At 46.8% G+C, this 23,940-nt stretch overlaps 1 protein-coding gene across 1 annotated transcript in view; it reads right to left on the bottom strand.

The window, feature by feature from the left end:
- epha10 (EPH receptor A10) overlaps positions 1–23,940 on the bottom strand; it is a 131,324-nt gene that overhangs the window by 92,521 nt on the left and 14,863 nt on the right. The window contains exons 2-3 of the mRNA XM_076051677.1: positions 4,657–4,721; positions 2,856–3,528 (exon numbers count right to left, since the gene is read on the bottom strand). Coding sequence (XP_075907792.1) covers positions 2,856–3,528; positions 4,657–4,721 — 738 coding nt within the window. The remainder of the gene's footprint in view (positions 1–2,855; positions 3,529–4,656; positions 4,722–23,940) is intronic.

The raw sequence follows: 23,940 nt of genomic DNA on the forward strand, positions 1-23,940 counted from the left end.
GTAAATGAAAGCGATATTTCTAAAATTTCGACAGAGTGCAATTGGGATTTTCAGGTGTTTCCATTGCACGGTGTGAAGCGCGTTAGTCATAATTCTCGTGAAATCTCTGCAGGACGTAATTCTCGTAAATGGTTGTTATATTTTTCTATTTGATTACTTGTAAAAAATATTTATTCTCCTTCTCCGTCCAAACATAACGTGCCATTTTCACTTGAAGTGAACCCCGTATGTCATGTCCGGCGACGCGTAAATGCTAAAAAAGTGTTTCCATGACACTTTTGCGATATACCTCTATATCGACACATCGGAAAAACCATCTCATGAGAGCGCCAAAACCTTTTAGCCATATTTGAGAGGTTTTTCGAAATTTTGTTGTTTCCATTACCAGCTTTTTATTGCGATATTCAGGTTTTGCGCAATTATAGGTGTAATGGAAACACAGCCATTGAGAGGAGCCATTACAGGCCTGTTGGTTTATCCAAACACGCTGTTAATACTTTAGCAGCTACTCATTAATTCTGCAGAACCTCAAGGGCCGCCGGCAGGAAGTAAGAAAAGGGATGAATGCCACATTTTCGCTTGATCTTTCCTCCCAACCCGGCAAGTTTGCTTCTGTTTCTCTCATTCCAGGTGTCTCTGGTGTTCCACTGCTAAAGTCTGAACGTACGCTAATCGCTGCGCACGCTCCACACAACTCCGGCTTAACGCCTTCATTCGTATTCCACATCGTGCTGTGTGCCGAAGGCCGCAATTATGCATCTTTTTTTAGGAGATAAATGCATGTTTTGAGCTTCCCGCTGGATAAAGTTCCATAGCGGCAGAGTAGCATCCATTAGAACGAGTCTCCTTTTTTTTAGGGTTACATTATGAAAAAAAAATCCCTTTTCACATCAATACTCTGCTTTTTTTTAATAGCACATGTAGGCTGAAAAAAAAAAACAGCAGAGACAGCAGAATTTCACAAATTGCGCTGCGGCGCGTCGCTGTTCCTTGCAGCCTGGCCTTTTAATGCAAATCAAACCATTTTATCACCAGCGCTTATCCGTAATCCGCGGTGACATTTCAACCGGCGCGCACAATGGTAATGAAAGACCATGCGCGACAGCATAAATGTAGACTTAGCATATATACAATGGCGTAAAAATAATAATTAACAATGTAAAAAAAAAGTATGAGCGACGTGAAATTGAAAGGCTGCCCTTCAACATCTGCAGGAAGAGGCAGGCTCACTTTAACCTGATAATCTATAGTGGTGAATTAGCTCAAAGGGATATTTTTTATTTTACTTTTTAAGATATTACAATGAAAAATTGTCATAATTTATCTTTGGTGAAGAGAACATACATGTTTTTTATTGGTATATGCACTTAACTTAATTGCACTTCATATGCCATTAACCTTCCACCAAACCCTTTTCCCTCCATCATCACATCTGTCTTCCCCAAACACTTACTGGCACTTTATGAGCTGCTCCTCTAAAAGGCAGAGCTCACCTTTCTTTAGACCCAGCACGACATTTCATTTCACATCTTCATAATACTGATCATGTATGTGGTGGGGTTTGCCTTCATGGGGGGTCCTTGACCATTGCAATTCAGCGGGGCAAAGATTCAAATGTGGAAGGAGGTTGAATTCTTAATGGTGGAGATCGCATTATGCTCCAACACCTGCTGTTTGTTAAGAGTTCTGAAACCGTGCGCTCGGTCTGCGGCTCAGTGATGTGGTGTGAAAGGCTACTGAGAGATGGTCAAGGCACTGAACTGAATCTTAGTCGTTGTGCTCTCCATCGTTAACTGTGTCACTCTGGTAATAACGTGTGCATGTCCAAAGAGGATTCTGAGTGGGGAGCCTTTAGACATCAACATGCAAACTCCACCAAGTGCTGCACCTGATACCTTCGAGTTCTAAGCACTAAGTCGCTGCATGTAACAACTATTTATGGGCCCTTTAGCTCAACTCTCAAATAGCTAACCCTGAAAAAACGTGAAACACCCGCAGCCTCTGTCTGGCTTTACAATGCACTGACACTTTGTGTCGCTGTCCGTGGTGCTACACACGCACTCCAAAGTGCGCTGTGCGGCGTCGCTGTCTGTGGTGCTGAAAGGAACCCGCTGCAGTGACGCTTTACGCCGCTGTTGCTAAGGATCTTTGTCTCTGGTAAAGAATGGGAGGAATGCACTGAAGCCAGTGGACAGAGGCGATTCAATCGCTCTTTAGTCTGCCTGTCTGAAACGTAATGTTATTTCTGTCACCCTCCTCCTTGTCTGATGTCTGAGCGCAACTCAACAGAGCTGTCGTCTTGATTCCTCCTCGCGATCCTTGTTCACATGCTTGACCTTCCTGTTTTGCAGCCTCCTCAGCTCGCGACTTTTGTCTTACATTGATTGGCCTCGCTTCTTGTTTTCCTTCTGCTGCTTTAATCCCTTTTTCTATCCTCTGCAGCATAACCAGATTTATTTCCTTCTCCTTCTGCCCTCCGTTTCTCTCAAGCCTGACTCCTTAATTGTTTTGGCGCCAAGATTCCAAGCTTTGTGTGCTTCATTAATCTTAAAAGTTTGATTTGATGAGAGGGCAGCTCAATCATTTCTTGAACATAAAGATTCCTCTGATGGTATAGCACGCTGAGGAGGCGGTGGCTAATCATTTAAGTTTGGGTGTGGAGAAGGAAGAGTTAGAAGTTTACAGAGAATTTATTGCTCGGTAATGATCTCTGCCAGCTACTGCAAGCATAACGCAACCAAAGCCTCCATCGCACTGGTGCGCTCCTAGTGCCACCATAACATTAAAAAAAGTGAGCAAAAAAAATTACCGAAGCAAATACCATTATCTCCATTACTATTATTATTATTTCTTACCTTCACAGCTGCTGTGTCCCTCCTCGTAGCCAGCACTGCAGCTGCACTTTCCAATGGGCACCAGCCACTCCCCCTCAGCGCTGCAGTGCATCCTGGGAGGGCTGTCCGTGTCCACCTCGGAGTTGTTGACGCAGGCACCGCGGACCTCCACCAGCGTGGTGAAGGCCGCCTCGGCCACGGTGTCGGGGAACACGGCCAGGTTCTGCACGGTGGCGAGGCAGCGCTTGTAGTACACGCGGACGGCCACCAGGGCCACGCAGGCGCCCACGTCCTGGAAGGCCAGGTGGAATCCCTTGCGGTTGAGGTGGCCGATCTCGCGCACCTCTGTGTTCAGCTTCATCTTCCTCTCGCCGAGGTCGCCCTGCGTGAAGCTCTCGTCGGCGGCGATGGTGTCGATCTTGGTGTAGCGGTCCTCGCGGGTGACGCCGCCGAGGTCCCGGTCCGACTCCACGTACAGGAGGTTGAAGGTCTCCTTGCAGGTGCCGGCCACACCGGGGATGCTGTTGCAGTCGCGCAGTGTGAACTGGAGCTCCACGAAAATGCGCTGGCCGCCACGGCGCGCCACCCAGCCCGTCTGCAGCCAGTTGTTCTGCTGCGTGGGCTCCATCACGTTGCACACCTGGTACGTCCGGATGGGCTTGTACTTCTCATCGACGCCGCTTATCTCCTCCCACTGGACAGGAAGCGGTGGAGACAAACACACAAAAGAGGAGAGACAGCAGTGTCGTTAAAGCGGCGGAGGAACAAACAGCGGGATGCGATGCGATGCTGACGCAAGACAAAAGGGAAGTGAGGCGGGAGGCAGCCAACACCGACTAATTAAAAGCTAAGGGGCAGAAAAGGAGAACGAGACGATAAGGACACAGACATGTCGAGTGGGCGTGTTGGTGTCTGCAAAAGAGTCAACACTCACAATGAAAGTGATAAAGTGCATGTTGGCAGTCACTGCATCAGCACTGTGATGACGTGTGAGCGATGCTCTGATATTATAGGTCAAACCTTAATCATCTCTTCAAAGTTGCATCAATTTCTGGAAATAATGATTTTCCAGATGATGTTTCCATGATGTTTTGTTTTTTGATTGCCTATTTTTTCTCCTTTACTCATGCAAAGACCAGATGTGATAATAGTTGTGTCGTACACTACGACCAGGAGGCTAAATCAGGGTTGGATGAGGCAAAGAAGCTCATTTATCTTAGATTAAGCCTTGTATCTGGCAAAAAAAAAAAAAAAAAAACACCTCCAAGTGACAGTAATTCACACAATGAGCTGTACAGAGTGGGACACTGTGTCTTATGCACCTCAGGACATATGCAGTTCCAGGCAAGTGCTGTTTTAATAACAGAGAGGCCTGAGCGCCAGGTGGGAAACAGTGACAGACTGTTTAAAAAGCACTCCGGCCCATTTGTCTCACAGTCATAACTTAGCGTTAGGGTTTTTTTTACAAGCCAAAATGGATCGATGCGGAGGTGTGTGGACCATTTATCCGTGGCAGCATATCAGCGTGGCAGGTCTATACACTGCAGTATCCTCGCCCGGATTAAGGCTATCGATTAATGATAATGACGAGCTGCGGACTCGAAGAGGAATGAAAGCGAGGCGGAAGAAAGAAAGGGAATGATAAGTAGGTGAGGGGGGAGAAGTAAAGTAGAAAGAGCTGTGAACGAAAGGATGGAGGGGGCGGGGGGAGCGGTTTGTCCAGGCCAGCTGTTAAATAAGCAGCTGTGCGGTGGAGCCTGGCGAGCGAACAAGCAAATAGACAAACACGAAGAAGATGAAAAATGCAAGAGGGCAAACTTACTCCGTTGGGGGGATATGACGTCCAGCCCAGCTCTGCTTGAGTCTCTTTAGAATTCAGCAGCACCACTGCAGAAATAGAGGCAAGGAGTACATTTAGCAGGGAGATAGAAGCACTTTAGTGCACATTTAACAATAGCAAGACAATTCAAGTTACATGCTTTAAAACCAAAGTGGAACAGGTATACAAGAAAAGGGAAAAGGTAGGAGCAGCCTTGCCAAAATGCGGTGTCGAGTGCCGAGGCTGCTTTTTGATGAGGGCGTGGATACCATCTGCCTGGGAACCTCAAACCACAGGTTTCTACAGTCGCAAGAGCACTGAGACAAAGAGCGCAACCAGACGACCTTCAGCGCCGCAGCGAGGAAGACTCCAGCACTTGTGCCGTACGTTTCTTTCCACACCACAGACAGAGACCAAGAATGAGCGTCAAGTGCACTTTCAGCACCACGGACAGCGGCACAAAACAGGAGCGCAGCGTGAAAGCGGACAGAAGTTGCACATGTTTTACATTCAGAATCTGGCTGCTTGAGAGAAGAACAAGAGGCAGAGCGAGGTCAAGTGTCTCTCCACCAACAAGGTCTGAACTTGGGAGGCATTTTCCATACAAGCAGCACTTAAGAATATTGAAGGATGTTGGGTTCAGTGTTTACTTACTCGAGTTCCACTGCCGTTGCTTTTTTTTTTATTTAAAATATTCACTGCCCTCAAGCAGAGAGAAGTTTGAAAAATGTAGTTTGAGGACAGCCAAGTTGATTCAAACTTGGTTGCAATTAATAGTAAAAAAAAAAAAAAAAGAGACGGTAATAATAATAATAATAATAATAATAATAATAATAATAATAATAATAATATTATGATGAAGTATAATTGGAGTGAGGGCGGCACTTCATTTTGGTACTTGGTAGGAACCAATGGGCGTAAACACCTCATCAACACATTTGTCTTAATCTGTAACGTAATATCAACATCTGTAGTGGCATATGGCGGGCCACATTATCGCCTCATTTCCAGGGGATTTTTCTGATATTAAAGTTAGCCATGCTTTAAGCTCGCCCCGTCCCTCCCCCCAAATAACAAGCCCTCCACCACATGCCGGCGCTGTTTGAGGTCGTCCTGCTGTGTTCAACACCTACAGCCTTGAGGCGGTGCAAGGTGCTTCAAGCGGACGCAGCCCCCCCGCCCCCTGCACCCCTTTGATTCGTCATCCCTGAAACGCACTGCATCCTGCGCTGCCTCGGCCTGGTTCCCAGCTCAGTAAGAAACTAATCTTTTAAAAGTTTGCAATGAAAATAAAATAGTTGCAGATGAGGTGAGTTTCGTGCTCCAAAGCGGATTATAGTTTCGACAGGAGGCGGAGGTACAAACAACACCTTTGAATAGCTGAGATTGAACACATAAGAAGTGGCAGTTACAAAGTGGAAACAAAACAACCAGTTGTCATGGTAACATATAGTCTGACAAACTGGGAATGTGTTTCACCTTGTTTCATATTTTATACTATCTCATATATCTGGCCGTATTTTAAGTGAGTGTTTCCATCTCCAAGGTGATGCATTGACTCTATTTTTGGATAAGTTGAACTTGAAACTACCTTTGTCAAGCGTAATTTATTTGGTTCAAATAACCAAATTTATCATGTCCATCATATTTTTCTAATGCAATGGCCTAAAAGTGTACATGAAAACAGGTTGATGGAAACTCAGCCACTGTGTTAATTGCTTTGACTTTCAGACTATCAGTGGGTTGACTCCTTGACCAGCAAGCACAACACTTCTTTTTAGCTCTCCTCGATTTGCATCTAATCCCTTAAACTTTTTAAATATTTGATTGTGTTGACATTAACATTTTGACACGGACGTCCTTGTGAGTTTCGAGGAGGAAACCCACGCAGGCATGAGTCACGCCGCGGGGCTTTTTAAGATGTGGCAACGTGGGACTTGTAAACTCACTGAGTCACTCTCTGAGGAGGCGTGCTCCGGGTGGAAAGTCGCCCAAAATGACAAAGATGCAAAGTAGAAAACTCAGAAGTCAAAATTTCAAGGCCGTGATGTGGCGCTTAGAGGAAGGACATCAATACAAGGTTACAAAAAAAACAAAACACTGCATTCAAGAGCCACAAAAAAAGCATTTTGATCTTTGTCAATAAAAAAATGGGCTGCCAGCACTCAGAGGCTGCAGAAGAGCCTCTATATAAAGAGAAGAGTTGCCCTCTTCTTTGGTGAGAGGGTTACTTGAACCGGGGACGGTAGCGCCTTGCAAAGCATGCAGGGACTTCTCGCTGGAAGATCCTTTACTAAGCACTTAACTTTTACTGTTTTATGGGTCAACACCGCTGGGTGCCCAAAGCATGGTTCTGTGGTACGGCGATAACATGAAGGCATTCCGGAGAAGATTATAGCTAGGAGTGGCCACGGGTGGTGGGAGAGACGCAGGCGAGGGAGGCGAGAGAATCAACAAATACAATAAAATAAAAAAAAATGCAAATGTTTGCAAGTGAAGGACAAAAATGTGAATAAAAAGAAGGAGGAAACAGAAAGTTGATGAGACAAGAGGGACGGAGATGGGAGAGAAGTCGGTCATGTACAAACGGGCCAAGTAGTCAGTGTGCCTCCGTAGGACAGAACTGGCACTGCAATCACATTTGTCCTGTGACCACAGTTTGACTTAGAAAAACTAATGGGGCCTTTAGGAGGTGGTGACAGGAAAGAGAGGGGAAGACAGACACAGAGGGAAAAATGTAAGCGTGACAAGCCGAAGAAAGAGAAAGACGGGAAAAGGAAAGAGGAGAGACATCCCTGACTGGATAATATATTAACCGAAACCAATAACTTGCTGTCATTTCTGGTATGGAAGTCATTCAAGTGGCTTCCTGTTCTGGATCCGTGCATTTTTTTTTCGCTCTCAGTTGTGCTTAAACCTGAGGGACAAATGAGTAACAGTTGACAGTTGAGAGGCAAACTTCCCAACATTTCCCTGGGAATTAAGCTGCAGCTTCCCCCACATTCATCTGTACATGTGAGCAGTAAACGGAGTGTTATTAATATATTAATCATATATGTATAATGTATACATATATATGTTTTATTTTTTTATTTTTGCTTTAATCCTCATGTCATTTTCCAGTCCCTGTGTGCTTGGCAGGCATGCGAGTGGCATCCACACCCCAGGGACTCATTAACGCTGATGCATTCTGGTTCACTGTGTGTCATGTTGGAATGAGTCTATATGCATGAAGATTGGCAGCCACGTTGGTCTGGCACTTTGCCGCTGGAATGTACTCGTATACGATAGGAAGCATCGAGACATGAACAGAATTGCAGAAGGCCTTTTAGGACCGTTACAGATGCGTTTGACTTTAGCATCTAATAGATGAAGATCAAAATAAAGATCAGGATAAATGCATTGCATTGCAACAATATCCTCGACGCAGAAGAACAGAAGGAAAGTTGCAGAGAGCCTCATCTTAGAGAACCTCCAGCTTCCTGCCAGACACTCACAGACGTTGACTGGAGGATGGGAGTGCTGCCATTCATTTCAAACGATGGGACACATCTCTGCAGTTGTGGGAGAAAATCTGCCTCAATGGCGCCACAAACCCTCTTGATTGGCCCCTCGAGTTGTGAGAGCCGCTTCTTGCGATGAAAACAGTTGAAAGGAACTTTTTCTTTCCTGCAAAACATTTGCGTTTTTCTCCACGAGACGAGACCGTCGTGAAGGCTTCTCGGGCTGCCGAGACGGAGGCAGTGCGACGCGGCCTTCAGCGGAGGACTGAGGATTGTGCCGTCCCTCCCCTCCATCGCTGTGCGCACCACTGAGATTGTAGAGCGGCGAAGGAAGTGGAGGCTGTGAATGATTTGTCTCGCCGTCTTTTGTTTGTAGTGAGGGCTTTCATTAGGAGCGCACGCCAAGAAGTGCAACCCTCTCCTCCTACCTTCCTCCCGCCGCCTCGCCCACCCTTTCATCTTCCCGTGTTTGTGTTTTTTCTTTTTCTTTTTCTTTTTTTCCCCCCTGCAATGGATTAAATGAGCTTTCGGCTTTGCTGACACACACACACACACACACACACAAGGATGAGGCACGGCGATGAATACAAAGCGGAGCGCGGAGGGAAGAGGTGGCACGGCGGTGGAGACTAAATGCTGCGATGCTCAGGACAAGAATCTCAAAAAAAAAGGAGGGGGGGGCTCTCGGCGCACTAATAGGGAGAAAAATCTAACACACAAAGGCAGCTGCTCTCTGTCAAGCCTGGCCACCAGATGCTCCTTGGTGATTGTTTACTTTTTGGTGCAACAGTGGAGACAGCTGTTTCGCAGAGGCACAAAAAAGAGCCCGAATTTTCTATATGTATACATATGCATATTTCCACCAGGAAGGGCTGATTGTTACTACTGGGTGAAGAGAGAGAGAGCAAGACTCCAAAGCCCCAGTATTTAATCTGACAGTGGGGATGAAAAAAAAGTCAGATGAGGCAAAAGAGAATGCTGCTCTCTTTAAGCAGAAGTGGGTTTTTTTCTTTTCTTTTGCCTTTTTATGCAGGAGAAAAATACAGTGGCAGCTCAGCCCGGCCTACGTGTAAACAAAAAAAACAACAATTTAAATTCCACCTGGCGCTTCGTAATTCGCTGCGGTAACGTGCTACGGTTTCGTTGCCGGATTAGCCTCAGTATTGGCTGTCCTCATTTTGACCTGCCCGCGTCGTATCTGCCAGCCTGCACCAAGGCCGAGCGGCTCAACCTGCCCAGGGAAGGAACTCGGAGAGATAAGCGCGGGCTCCACCGGGACGCCTATTGTCCGGCCATTATCCCTCCTCCACAAGCAGGAAGGAAAAGGAGGAGGATGAGGAGGAGGAGAAACTGAATCTGGAACGGCCTCAAACTAAGACAGTAAAGGAGGAGGTGGGCGGAGTATAAGATAGTGGAGACGTAGCCGTGAGACTCAGCCTAAATCATTATATTCGCTGTCACACTGCAGAGATTTAGAGAGAGACGGAAAGCATTCAGGAGCTCAAGTTGGTAGCTGATAAAATCCCACATTTTCAAAAAAAAAACAAAAAACAAAAACAGCCCAAACATTACAGATAAAAACAAACAGACAACAAAAAATGTGTGGGTTTTATTTTGCCGGTGGATAAAATCAAAACACCATTGGTCAGCTGAGATACAGGCCGTCCAACAGAGAACCAATGTCTTCTGTCTTTATAATGTTCTTGCTGCCCGTTTGGACAGTTGTGTTGAAAATCGCTGCAAGGAATTGTTAAACACTCACTAAACCACTAAGCCTGACTTTGGGATTTAAAGACTGGGATTACACAAGTCAGGCTAATTCCAGGTCAAGATGTTCTGACAAACAGCTTGCACCTGAGACAGATCTGAGTCTCGACTTGAGCAACTGGAGAGTTTCCTCGAATGACTAAGCGGAGGCATTCTGGATGAGCTTCACTCTCACATCTTCATTCTTCAATCTGGACTTGCAAAAAATGATCATCTCTTGCAAAGTTCCCTAAGATATTGCTAGTTTGAAATGTCAAAGACATTTGTGAGTCATGCAACCAATGAGACCACGTCAGAACCTGAAGAAATTGCTTTGTACTCTACCAGTGAATTGAAGCACTCTCCACACACACACAGGCAACAAGCGGACCGGTATTGCTGAATTAAGACTTGACACCAGTTCACTGGGGGCCTTCAGGCTCGTCCAAGTTCTGGTGTGGTTCAACGGCGACCTTGGAAGAATCTTCACACGGACCTGCTCAATGTCACTCGGTAAGAGATTTATCTCACTAAAAAGAACTGCTTTTAAGTGGCGCTTGATCATTGTCTCTGGAAGCATTAGCTGCAAAAGGGGAATCGCAAGTAGGCAAACTTCAATATTTGATGAACGAACAGCCAAAATCCTCCGTGCGGCAGCAGCAGTGTTTACAAGACGACGGGTAAATTCAGTGGCTGGACACCGGCTCGCCCACTCTAACCAGAGTTATAGAAACGCAAGGGGCCTTGGAGTCTAGATGGGATTTACGGCACCAGCTCTCTCTTGGGCTCTGCAGCAGGGTGGGGATGTGGAAGTGCGTTGCAGCACTTCACATGAAGAATGATCGTCCCGTTTGCCAGAGCGCCCCGCTGCTCGCGGGACCAGCAGAGGGAGGGATAATATATAGCTCGACGGAGGCGGTGCAGCAGGCCTCGTGTTGGACTGATAAAAAAAAAGGATGAATTGGTTGGGGTTACAAAGTGTCACATAAAAGCACAAACAGGCGTGTAGAAGATAAATGTTGTGTATAAAGGGCGGCGCTCACGCATCAGGAGCAAGCGCACGACTTCTGAGACAAACGGTGTCGCCGAACTCAATGTTCCCACCGCACAAACACATTTCACACTAACAGTCTGTCCCAGCAAATAACGCATCAACTAGCTCTGTTCTTACTGAGTAGAGTTCCGAAAATGTCTTATCATCAAGACGTTAAGAATTGTGCTTCCAAGTCGCCATTATCATCAGCGAGGAACTTTAAGTGCTTTGTTTTGTGCAGCCAATATCCAGAAACATCATTATTTTATTTTTTTTAACAAGACGTGGTACAAAAAAGACCAATTAATAAAAGACATTTTGAAATTTTGGACCTCTTTGGTAACAACAATGTGCCTTTAATGAACAACATTTGTACATAATTTAAGATAAATGGCAATAATTACAGCACTTTTTTCAATTTTTACATAATGGCTTAAACAAATTATTCAGAGCTGAATCAGCATCTTTTTAGCTTTTGAAAAATAACTGGGGGATACTTTAGTGCAGGTTGGGAGTGGGCGGGCGAACAGAAAAGTTTGCATCCTGAAAGTTGCACTAGGGTACAGATGTTGCGACAGCTGCTTGAATATTATGCATTTTAAGTCTCATAACAGGGAATTAGTGTCAGACCCCAAACCCCAGCACCTGCAATAATTAGAAGAAAAAAAATACCCAAAAAATTAAATAAAAATACTGCAGGGACGTGGAGATTAAACATAAGCAACGGCGGCACAAACGTTTGACATAAAAGTTTGAAAGATTTTAATCTGTCACGTCTAACTGTGCGCTGAACCGGAGCCAACAGGTGCTGGCAGGAAATCGTTTACAAGTGAATGTACAGGCACATGATTCATCCCTCGCTCTTAATCACTCCGACCCCTCGCACTCCGTCTTCCTCGTGTCTTCCGACTTGTCGCCCCCGCGGTTTCCCTCAACGCTGCTACCCCTCTCTACCTCTTTTACGCAGCGCCAGTCTTGAATCTGAATGACCACCTGGAAAGACAAATCGCCTCCGAGGGGACGAGAATGAAGCGAGGGTGTGTGTGTGCATGTGCGTGTGCGTGCGTGCGCGTTTGCTCACGCTTTAGGGCTCGGGAGAAAAGAGCCATTGAGCAAGTTACTGAGAGAAAGCAAAGAGTCTGCATCAAAATAACTGAATTGATTATAATAGCCAGTTAAATTTGATTCAATTAAATCAAAGAATAAGAGGGGAACAACCTCGAAATTCGGTCTCACTTTAGAAGGTCTGTGGGGCATCTTTACAATGACGCTTTCCTTGAGCCCTGTGGTGCCGATATTTCCTCTTTGCTCCTTCTCAGCGAGGCAAAAGAGAGAGGAGAGAGATAACCAACAGACGTGGGGCGTGAGAGACAAGAGCAAAGGCCAAGAAAGAACTCATTTTCATTTGTTGGGTTCTGTAAAAGGTTGTAATTGGTTGTCTGGACCGATACAACGAGGGCGGCGACGAGGCTGTCGGGTAACGGCACCGGGAGCGAGCTTCAGTTGCCTTCAAAGGGAGCCCCGGCACGGTCCAGGCCTGACTGGTGAAAAAAATGAAAAATGAAGAGACGAGCCCTCAGTGATGTCAGCGTTATCTCTGCGGCGCCGACCTTGGTTGATTTGTCGGTTCCGGTGAGAACAGCCGGTGTGAACCTTGATGCCGGAGTCGAAAGGAAGGAGGAGGCGGAGACAAGAGCGACTATTTAATGGATGCACAGAGTGTCTGGGGATGGAGGGAGGAGACCTGTAAAAAGAACTTCAGCGCCAGTGAGCACCAGCACTGAGAGCTAAAATAAAAAAGTGGGATGGAAAGAAAAGTTTGGGGAAATCAAAGGATCAGAAGTCAAAGCGATGTATTCTGCCCTCAAGAGATGGCGAGAACTTCCGCAAGAGTTTCGCTTCAATCAGCTTCGGCAGCGCCACGCTACGCTACGCTAAGTGGCGACGCGACTAATTTGAATGAGAAAGAGCAAAGAGATGGCGCGCTTTCACCGACTCAGCCGCCTTGTTAGGATCTGATGCATTAAACATGACTGATGATTGGCTCCTAAAAAGGACAATTTGAGCAGTGGTGGGCACCATCAGTGAGGCGGCGTTAGCTAGTAGCGCCCAGTCCGACACTGTGAAGCACGAGACGCAGCAAAAGTCAGCAAGGGTCTCTTTGTGATGCATTTGAATTAATGCACTTTCTGTATATGACACAGTCGCCACAAATGCATTTGTCCAGTTCACATGTGTATTCAACGGGGAACCATGAATTAAAAATATTTTCGTCCCAGTACGTGGCTGTGCAAGTCTGCTGCAAGCGAGTTTTACAGCACAGACGTGCACACTGCTGCTGCTGCTGCTGCGCGGTGAGCCAGTTTAATGTGTGCTTGCATAACGTAACGAGCCGACCGGAATTCAAGGCCACACGTGTAGGGGTGGGGTGCGGGTGTGGGGGGTTGGAAAGGGACGGAAGGGAGGCGAGCGGCGAGCGCATGTTGCACTTCATTACAGGCGAATCCGAACACAGGAAAACAAATCGACTTGGATGTTATTTATGCAAGAGACTCCGACGGACCGCACATTACATGAGCAGCACTCGCATGACTGCATCAGTACAATGAGTAACAAATTCTGTATATACATATATATACAGTATATACATATGTGTATATCTATATAAAAAAAAATTTTTTGTCACTTTGAAGTTGAGTTTTGCATCATTGCGTCTGTTTGTGAGTATTTTCTGCAATGTTTGAGGAAAAAAGGATGTGGGGGAGGGGGCGTAAATGTCATTGAAGGCGGATTCAGAGGAAAAGAAAAAAAAACATAAACTTTTACCCAACAGTTTTTCTCTCAGCGACACATAATTATCCTCTGTTGTTGCCTTGACAAGGCCGAACCTTGACCTTTTGGAGTGCAGAAGACAGTTTCAAATGTCACCGGAAAAACCAGAGTGTAACGCTGAAGTGCCGTGCGTGGCATTTCCTTTCTGCAAATAACACATGAGCAATCGCCGGCGAACAAAAAGAACCGAAAAAAAAGAAAAGAAAAGAAAAAAAATGTGTTGTTTTAGCTTCGGAATTCGTACTTTTGCCCAAAACAGTCAAGGATTAAACAAAACATTGCTGCCATTTTTGGACCATCAATGTGATCTGTGTGTGTTTTATGCCCGTGTATGCACTTTGTACCTATGTTAAGAAAGGTGCAATACAAATAAAGTATTATTATTATTATTATTATTATTATTATTATTATTATTATTATTATTATTATTATTATCATTATTATTATTATTATTACCATTATTATCAAATTCCTCTCTGCACACACACACACACACACACACACACACACACACACACACACACACACACACACACACACACACACACACCGGTGACATGTTTTTGTTTTTTTGCCGCTACCACTGTCATCCAAGTCTCCTTCCATTTACCACCCCCCCTCCCTTTCTCTTATTCATAAGCGAGGTGGTGGGGTGGGGGCGGGGCGGGGCGAGGGAGGGCAGAGCGTTGCATAAGGAGCCCCGAGGTTTTTTTGTGCTGACTTTGTTTTCTTTCCCCCCGCTGGTTCAATTTAAGAACGGCTTCAAATTAAATTAGGTCGTCTTCCTCCACTTTCACCTCTCCTCTTTGTTTCCCCTCCTCTCCTGCCGCCGCCGTCTTCCCTCCCCTTGCCCTGACTGGCTGCAGAGTGAATGTGCACGAACCTGCGGCGGTGCTGAGGTACGCAGGGCCGTCTCGAGGTCAACGTGCACAATAAAATAGCGGAGCAAACAAACAGCCGGTGTTGCTCTGAATTTTTACGCCGCATGTAAGACACGAGCGCCGCGCAGTCCCGGACGTGTTTTATTGTTTTCCTCAACGGGTCACTGTCGCCGGCCGCAGACAGTCTATTAAACTGGAGGAGAGGAGGAAAAATCCATTGGCTACATGCACTTGTAGTGGTGCATGTATATTTTTGTCTTCCTTTGCGTTCTTCCTGTAGAGCACCAGCGCCAGAGCGCTGAAGTAAACCAAACCAAAAAATCAAATGTCATGGTTTGAAGAGTGCACGGTAGAAATTTCCCAACAAAATTCCCAAACTGATCCTTTCAACCAGTACCTTTGGTAACTCCGGTGGCTCCAGAGTGGTAAAACGTGGACGCAGGACACAGAAAGTCATCCAGCTGATGCGAGAGGTCAAAGGCCTCTGCTCGCACAGCCAACAAACAGCCTCGACAGAACTGGAGCACCGGTGTGATATTGGCAAAATATCATCACCCTTCAGCTCAGCATTCCGTTTCGAGCCGGCAGTCGAGGCGGTTGTGTGGCGAAACCCTTCACTGCTTTTCCAACCGACGTCAGCCCCCACCTCCCCAACACTGGTTCTGACCTTCACACCAACAATGCACACTGATCAACCGGCAAGTGAGGCTGTGAGTTCTCTACCGACGAGAAGACATGTATGTAAACCTTAAATGATTTAAACTGATATTTGACTGTGCAGGCTTCAGGAAAATCATGACATCATTTTATTTTAGAAAATAGATTGCAGTGAGATCTTTGAGATCAGGCATCTTTGGGAAAAACTGTCTGAAGACTTGCTTTAAGTTAAAACAGGCTTTCCCTTCTCCCCCAAGTGGCAGAAGAGTAAAAAGCGCCCTTGGCGTAATTACATCATCAACTTTTCTTTATTGTTAAAGATTCAATAAAAGGCAGCTGGACTGTTTTTTGGACCAGATGCCTTTTACTAAATCTTCAAGACCATGATGACATGGACGACTGTGAACCTTCACAGACATACAACATTTTTTTCATTATTTCTCAAGCAGCACGTGCGCCCGTCCATGTGCGTGCGTGTGTCCTCATCGTAGCGCAATTATCTTGGCGGCAGCAAAGGAAATATCTCAGTTTCGCCAAACTGATTTTTCTCATTTTCAGCCACATTAAGGCCTTTATGTGACCGGCATTTAGCAGGAGCAGTAGTAGCAGTAGTAGAAGCAGTAGTTGCGGTTGCCGGGGTGAGGAGGCGTACACACGCCACGCTCACCCAAGAGCAGGACACCTCCTCGGGCGTGATTGCGCTCCTCTCCCCCTGCCGCTTCAATCTGAGTCACTTAGCGGCGCCGGCTGACAGTGATCCTTTGGGCAGTGATATAGGTGCGTATTAGCATGCATATAGACACTGCACGCTCAGCGGATGTGCGGCAAATGTGCATCATTACCTTCCCCTCAAACTCACATCATGTCCCCACCACCGGCTATTCCCCCCCACGGGCGCTAATGACAAGGAAAAGACATTTGCCGCGATGAGAGCAGGCCGCCGGGCCGCCATCCATCCTGCCAACGCCTCACACCGTCTCCCTTCAAATAACCTCTGTCAGCACCGTGCTGCTGCTGCTGCTGCTGCTGAAAGGGCGGCGGTTGAAACTAGGTTAATACGTATGCATTAGCCATCTGGTTAGCATGTGACTGAGATGAGATGATAATACATTTGTATTATCATATATGTATGTATATAATTCCACTTTGCTTTGGGTTACAGCTTGGCGGTGTTTGAGAACAACCGGAAAATCAAACATACAGACGGCATATTTCCGAATCTTTTTTCCAATGTCGTATCTTCCCTTCTCGCCTCAAACCAAAATCACCCAGTCGATTCACATTCCACTGCAAACCAAACAATGTCTTGACACTGACTGGAATGGGTCAGACCTGATGACTCTGATCTGGTCTGATTTCTCTGACCCCTCAATGAATCTCCATCTCACATCAGCTGCACATTCTGGCTCCGCTTTCAGCTTTGCTAGTCACTCCTTGAAAGTTCCCGGACAAAGTCATCACCACAGTCCCAACTCCCTCAGCCAGCTTTCCTTGGGTTCCTTTTGTCTATTTCAAGCCTTTAAACAGCTGCCTTGAGGCACTCACTCCTCAGCCTCACCTCCTCTTTCTGATTCTAACCTTGTTTCATCCTTCTCCTCCTCTTCCCTTATTTTCAACATCTTTACCCGGAGCAACACTTGCGGCCTCACTTTTCGCCCGCCATCATTTTATCTTTACCAAGTCATGTCAGGACAGGAGTCTTTTTTTCCGGCTCCCCGCAGGCCCGGTGCCCATTATCCTGCGCATCGATCTCGCCTTGCATTGATGAACGATAGCGGCAACAAACTCTGCCGAGGAGAGGGAGAGAGAAGGGCGCGAAGAATGGATAGATGGACAGGCGAATGAATTTAGAACACGGAGGGAGGAACAGAGGGGGGAGCGGGGGATGAAATGAGCTGAGTGACACATTAGGCGAGGCGGGCGGAGAGAGGAGAGGTTGTACAAGAGGTAAAGAGCGGAGGGAGAAGACGATGGAAGGAGGGCATTGTAGGACCATTCGTCAATAGCCAGCGGCCCGACCTTGGGGATCGATAAGGCCGACAGCCAATCAGTCAATACACCCAATAACAAGCTCTGCTAGGCAGGGACAGGGGAGGAGATGAGGAGAAGAAAAGACGACTGGTCATAGCAGTCAAAGGGGGCGGTGAAAAAAGCAAGAGACGAGCTGTCTGCTGTGACGCAAGAGCGGTATGAATTACAGGGAAAAAAGAACGGGGGCTGCGAGTGGCACGCTGTGATTTGTAACTGCGGCCCGTATAAATTAAATTGACTTGACAAGACTGATGGAGGAACAAAGAGAACTACGGTTGGTTGGAGCAGACGGATGAGGAATGGGGCAAACATGGATCGGGGAGGGGTCGGAGATAAGATTTGGCGTTTTGTTCGGAGGGAGTTGAAAAACAACGACGACAACAAGAGTGCTTTGGCGGCCGCGCGGCAAATTTCTCAAATTTCTTTCGGCTACGGTGACTCACTTCTTCTTCTTTTTTTCTTCTTTTCTTTGCAATCAGTTCTTAGTACTGAGTCTAAATGCTCTGAGGACGTATTTCAGCACAAGTCTCATAAATATAAAAGGCACTTTGAATCAAATTTTAACCACACTGGCCCATCAAAGAAATGGAAAAAATGGCCTCAAATCATTCCGAAGAAGCCCAAAGGAAGGAATGTCGTGAAATTGCCTATTTTGAGCCGACATTTCAGAAATGATTGGGCAAATCAGAAAGTCGAGACACTTTAGATGCTGAAACAAGCTCCCGCTTTGCTCTCCTTTATATTCCAATCGCTCCAAAGTTACGTCTCTAGCATTGGAACAGATGGCGTGTCATTTTCTTCGCAGTCGTCCAATTGCTTAATCACCCAATTGTTGTTGCAGTTTTTAGCGGCGATCTCAACTTCGACAAGTGCAAATACATGAATCATGGCGATTGTTCGGAACAACAGGAGTGAGTCAGAGAAGATGTGATGTGATGTTCTCAGGGAACGCGTCGTTCCACAAGTTGTTTATTCGTTATTCGAAATGTTTTCGGAATGGAGCAGTCGGGCTCATTTTAAAAGGTGTGGCTAGGAGCACCGTGGGTTTAAAGATCTTCCACTTGAGCTGTCAGTTTGTCTTCTCCCGAGCTTCACTCCATTTTTCTAACATATTGTATAGAAATCCAACCATCCGTCAAACCTCATGGGGGAACAGAACATCAGCTTTGAACAAAAGGAACATTCCAAAAAACGAGCCTTGCATTGGTCGTCGGCACTCAGTGCTTAAGCCCCCTTGTTAAACCGCCATGATTAATTGTCCCACAGACGCGGTAAATAAATAATTCTAAGTGGAGCAGGGGAGGAGCGTGGTGAGCTGTTCGAATGCCAGATTGTGCCAAACTGCGACAGCGGCGGCAGCAGCAGTAGGTCAGTAATTAATGAAATCAAAGAGCCGCTGTAATGAGAAACAAAGAGCTCGTCCCTTGCTGATGAATTCCCCCTCGCAGTGACGGAAAAAGAGCCCGACGGGCTGGAGAGCGAAAGCGGGAGCGTTTGATTTCAGGCCGGGGCAAGCGCGCTGTGTGAAGGTGAAGGTGGGAGTGAGGGGGGGCGCCGCTCGAGTCACAAATGCAAATTCAAGAGTGGACGAGGACGCAGCTGGCTTAACGCTCATCATCCACCACTGTGTCTCCCCCCTCCGCCCTCTCCCATCCCAGCGGCTGCCTTCTCTGTACTGTTTTCTTCACAGCCAATTGTTTATTTGCTTATCATCCGGCAAATAATGGAACAGAATTAATCTGCTAATTCCTCCATTTTTATTTTTTTATTTTTTTGCAGCCGACCAATTTCGCAGTTTGTGCAAACGGACAGAAAAGCAAGTGAGGGGTGCGGGGGGGAGGTGGTTCTGAACCGCCGTGAGGGGGCAGTGCGGGGGAATGGGGGGTAGCGCCCGGCTGACTGGAGGATTTAATTATCAGGGCTAATTACTTTGTTTTGCCGCTAACAGTTAACCACAGGGCTGCCGCCGCCGCCATTACTGCACTGTGAGGGGGGGACACGGCGGGAGGCGGGCATGTGTTTTCTCAGAGCGTCGATCCTGAACCATCAGCACGTCGATTCTGCCGTTGCTCTGCAGCGAGAGCAGGTATCCGCTTGCGATTGGACGCAATGATGTGGAATGGTATTTTATTCACGTCCGCAAGTATCAGTCTCATTGTAATGTTTATTATGTTTTGCACCATACTACTACTTTTCAATAATAATAATAATAGTAATAGTAACAATAATAATAATAACAATAATGGATTGGATCTATATAGTGTTATCTAGGCACTCAAAGCACTTTATATTGAACCCATTACTCATGTGCAATGTTGTTCACTGCTGCTTGGTTTTTCCTAATTCCTACTTTGGTGTTGTGTCTGACGTCTTTGTTGTGTGTATGTGTTTTTATACATTCTGCATGTATTTCATGCCTAAAACAAATTTCCCAAGTGGACATTAAAGTAAAACTCAACTCAACTCATGGTTCATTCACACAACACACATTCACATTCACACTGGTGGTCGGCTACATGTGTAGCCACAGCTGCCCTGGGGCAAACTGACAATCTGCGCCAAATGGCCCCTCCGACCACCACGCATCATTCAATCACATTCACACAAGGCAATGCGGTTAAGGGTCTTGCCCAAGGACACAACGACAGACTGGGATGAAGGGGGATTTGAACCGCCAACCTATGAATCAACCCGCTCTACCTACCCATTCTCCTGTGCTACAGTCACATGCATGATTCCGGCTGCTGTGTTGTGAAGCTTTGTTTCTGTGTGTGTGTGTGTGTGTGTGTGTGTGTGTGTGTGTGTTACGTACAGCTCCCAATGGCTGAATTGATCATAAAGCTAAAACAACTGGGCAACAACAACAGATGTTCAGAATAGGACAAACCCAAAAGGTTTATGAAAGGATCCACAGTTCTCCTGTCTGGGCTCTCATTTCTGAAGGAAGCCAACCAGACTCTGATTGTTCAGTGACGACTCCGTTTTTCCAGAACACTTTGCATCCTTGGAATCCTCGGCCCATCAGTCGGCGGCAGCAGGAAACGCACGAGGCGGGAGGGAGGCTCTGACGTCGGCAAATTTGTTGTCATCGCTCACGACAATCTGCTGGAGGAGACCTAAGTTCGCATCTTGGCCGCGGGCGGAGAACATGTGACGCGAACACCTGTTTGCACATCTCAACATGACAGCGACGTGCGTCACTGAATGATCGGCAAACCTTTGTAGATGAAAAAAAAAAAAATGCCGTGGCCCTGAGACAGACGGCTGAAGTGAGCGAGACAAGAATATGTTGCGTGATAAAAAAGAAAAAAAAAACACATTCTGCAGATGGGGCCCTTAGGTAATCATAGTTCATCAGCCGTGATGACTCAGCTCGCACTAATCAGGCCACAAAGACACACTGGGTTATGTTGGTCCCTGAAAAACAGCGTTTTTCATAATTAGCCCTGACTAACTGGGAAGAAAAGTTGAAAAAGGAGGAGCAGCGCTGCAGTGTCGTTTCACATTTTATTAGTAAAGAGTCGGCGCTTTGATGTTTTACAGCTTTTTAAATTATTTCATAATGTTAAAATGTTAAAAGAATCAGCTACTTTCTGGAACCAAAAGCAGGCTCCTAAAAAAGAGAAAAAAACATTGGTCATAAACAGCCTTGAGCATCGACCGCGACTCAAATTGTAGATATGAGAAGTGTAAAAGAAAAAAAAAGCAATAAAAGCCTCCTCTCACCGCCGGTTTATTTGTTTCTTTCCGCCTAGCTGCGTTTTAAACACACACACACACACACACACTCCTCTCTCGTCGATGGCTCACGTTTGACTTCCTGATCCCTAAGGGGCAAAGGTTACGGATCGCCCATCTTGACCTCTCTGCCACCTTTTCACTGAACAGCGAGGGCCCGGCGTGGTGAACCGAAAGGTCACAAACTGCAAGGTGAGGATCAAAATGGCTCGGTGCTACAGGAATGTTTTGCAGCGGGTGATTAAACTGCAACAAATAAACTTGGCTGCAGCAGCATTTCAAAACGCGGGCAAATATTCTGGCCGAGCGGCTTGAAAGTAAACTGAAAACCTGTTTTGCCAGTCGTGAAAGCCTTCATTTTGATTCTTTTTTTCATTCAAATCTCAGGCGGTCCTGATAAAAGTGTCGCTCTCACAGCATCCAGGCTAATCTCGTTAGCTGCAGCCATTATTTACATCTCAACATTAGCTTCCTCCTACTAGCCTTTTTAAGCGGAAAAGCCGCTTCCTGAACTTTCGGCTCTTTACCCGTAATGGAATCTGATTGGCTGTGGAGTTACTTGGAGGAGGGCGAGCCGAATGAACATTTCTGGCTAGAAACTGGAGCCAATGGAGCCGCTGGAGGTGTTTGTTCTGCCCTACGCTCGCTCATTTCGCATGTCGAATGAAAACTGTGGCATGTCGTAGTTAAAATCAGGTTCATTTTCCCGGCGAATGAAGAAAACCTCGGACACCGGGCTGAGACGGCGACACGCCAGATGAGATGCCGGGGGTGAAACGAGCAAGGACGTGAGTCGCGGGGGTCGTGCGCGGACGATGCTCTGTTTTCGCGAGTTGTTGGGGCGAGATTTACCGTCTCTGTAACAACCTGTCAAAACGCAGAGTCTGCAGCCACGTCTGGGGTTACACACTTTCCCAGCCACGGGCCCCTGGGAGCACTTAGCTGGTGTGGAAGAGGTCCTTCATGAGCACACAGGCAGCTTACGGCCGTATTATAGATGGTTAAGGCAGACAGACGGGTAGGAAGGAGGCATTAAATATCAGCGAGCTGACAGATCGGGTTGCCGGGGGTTGAGAGATGACCGAGGGCGGAGCGGCGTCATGATTTCTCCCGCTGCCGGAGCTCCTCGAAGCGCCCGAGTGTGGCGCTCGGCAAACGGCTAATGCAAGCCGAGTCCTCCCCTCAGCCCCGTCCCCCACCCACCCATCCCACGGCGATGAGAAATGTGAGGGGAGACAGGTGGCAGAGAGAAAAAAGACAAAGGGCATGGGAAAGAAGTAAGGGGAAATAATTAAAAACAGAGGTACAGATAAGGAGAAAAAAAATCTGTGAAGATGGAAAATGAAAGCTTGGAGTGAGTGACGGAGGGAGACGGGGCGGAGATGGGGCAGAGACGGGCGGGCAGGCGGCGGGCAGGGGGAGGCGGGAGAAAAAAATAGGACGCCTCATCTCCACGCGCTGTGATAGCGGGCAGATTTGAATTTAGTGCCGCTCTCTCACAGAAGCCCTATAAATAGGGATGAGGCCCAAACACCAGGCAATTTTTGCTGCAACACCAAACACAATGGCTGATTGAGAGCAAATTAAAATGCAAATGCAAAAACTTCCATTTTTCCCAGATTCCACCTGCGAGATAAAGGAAGGAAGGACCTCTGCTCCTCCGGTGGACGATTGTGTCAGCTTGCGAGCCCGCTGGTCCACTCGAGTCCGCGCATGAGTGCGTGTGTGCGTGCGTGTATGCGTGCGTTTGTCAGGTTTGGAATGAGAGGAGACAGGTGGGCGGGCGGAGGTGAAGTTATATAAACAGATTAGATTCAACATTGTCCACTCTGAGTTGCATTTCAATTGGACAGCCGCACCTCTTCCTCTTCCCTTCCTTGCCAACCAGCGAGAGTGGTTGTATAATTCCTCTGAGCCTCTGACGGCCTCAAAAAATAAACTTTATCAGACATTTTCAACATAACTTGCATTGAAGGGGATTTAAACTGTAAAAACCAATCAACGCCATATTTTAACAAACGTTGCAAGTAAAGTCCAACGACAGGCCAAACCACCGTAAATTAAAGGTATAGATGCATTTTATTATCAATGGTGGCCTGTTGTGTCACTAACAAGTCTGTCACTGTTGTTTGGATTCATTTTAAAGGCTGTTCAAAGTCTCTGGCAAAGGAAGCCGTGTTTTTTGAGGTTGTACATTAAAATACTTCCACCCGAACGAATCGCGAGCATCATTTCAGCACTTTAGACCACACAAACATGAAAACACTTGATTGCGGTCAGGATCAACCCAGCGCCGTCGCACGAGCCAGTATTCAAGAGCTTTAACGAGCACAAATCGAGATGGCAGATTCCGGCTTTGGCCGCCGTTGCTGCCCCGAATCCACCACCTCGCCATCTGAACTCAGGCCATTCCAAGTGGCCGGAAAATGTTCGACCGCTGCGGTCAGCAGAAGGTCCGCGCTTCGGGCCAAGCGAAGGGTGAGCGGTCGGCGACGCCGTTTGGGTTGTGGCAGAATCGCACGGCCCTGATGAATGGAGGAGACCAAAGGAGGATGAAAAAAGCGAAAGAGGACGTGGACAGACGACAGCAGGGAGGCGGGAGACAGGGCGAAGCAAAGAGAATTTTCTTTAAGAGGCTCTGAGGCGCTTTTCTTCCGACCAGCCTGCGTCCTCAGGAGGTGCTCGGCTGAGAGCGCAACTCATCTTCGGCTTCGGAAGTACAACGGAGGAGCGACGTACGTGAAACACGTGTATGTATGTAAGTATGTCTTTCAAAAATCTCAACTTTATTTTTCAGAGCACTCTTGTCACTATCCTAAGGTACAGTGATACTTTCTTTAACATTCACTACGAGGCTCTTGGCTGT

The sequence above is a fragment of the Nelusetta ayraudi genome, unplaced genomic scaffold (genome assembly GCF_046127955.1).
Source record: "Nelusetta ayraudi isolate G7.1 ecotype Tasmania unplaced genomic scaffold, CSIRO-AGI_Nayr_v1 ptg000135l, whole genome shotgun sequence".
NCBI lineage: Eukaryota > Metazoa > Chordata > Actinopteri > Tetraodontiformes > Monacanthidae > Nelusetta > Nelusetta ayraudi.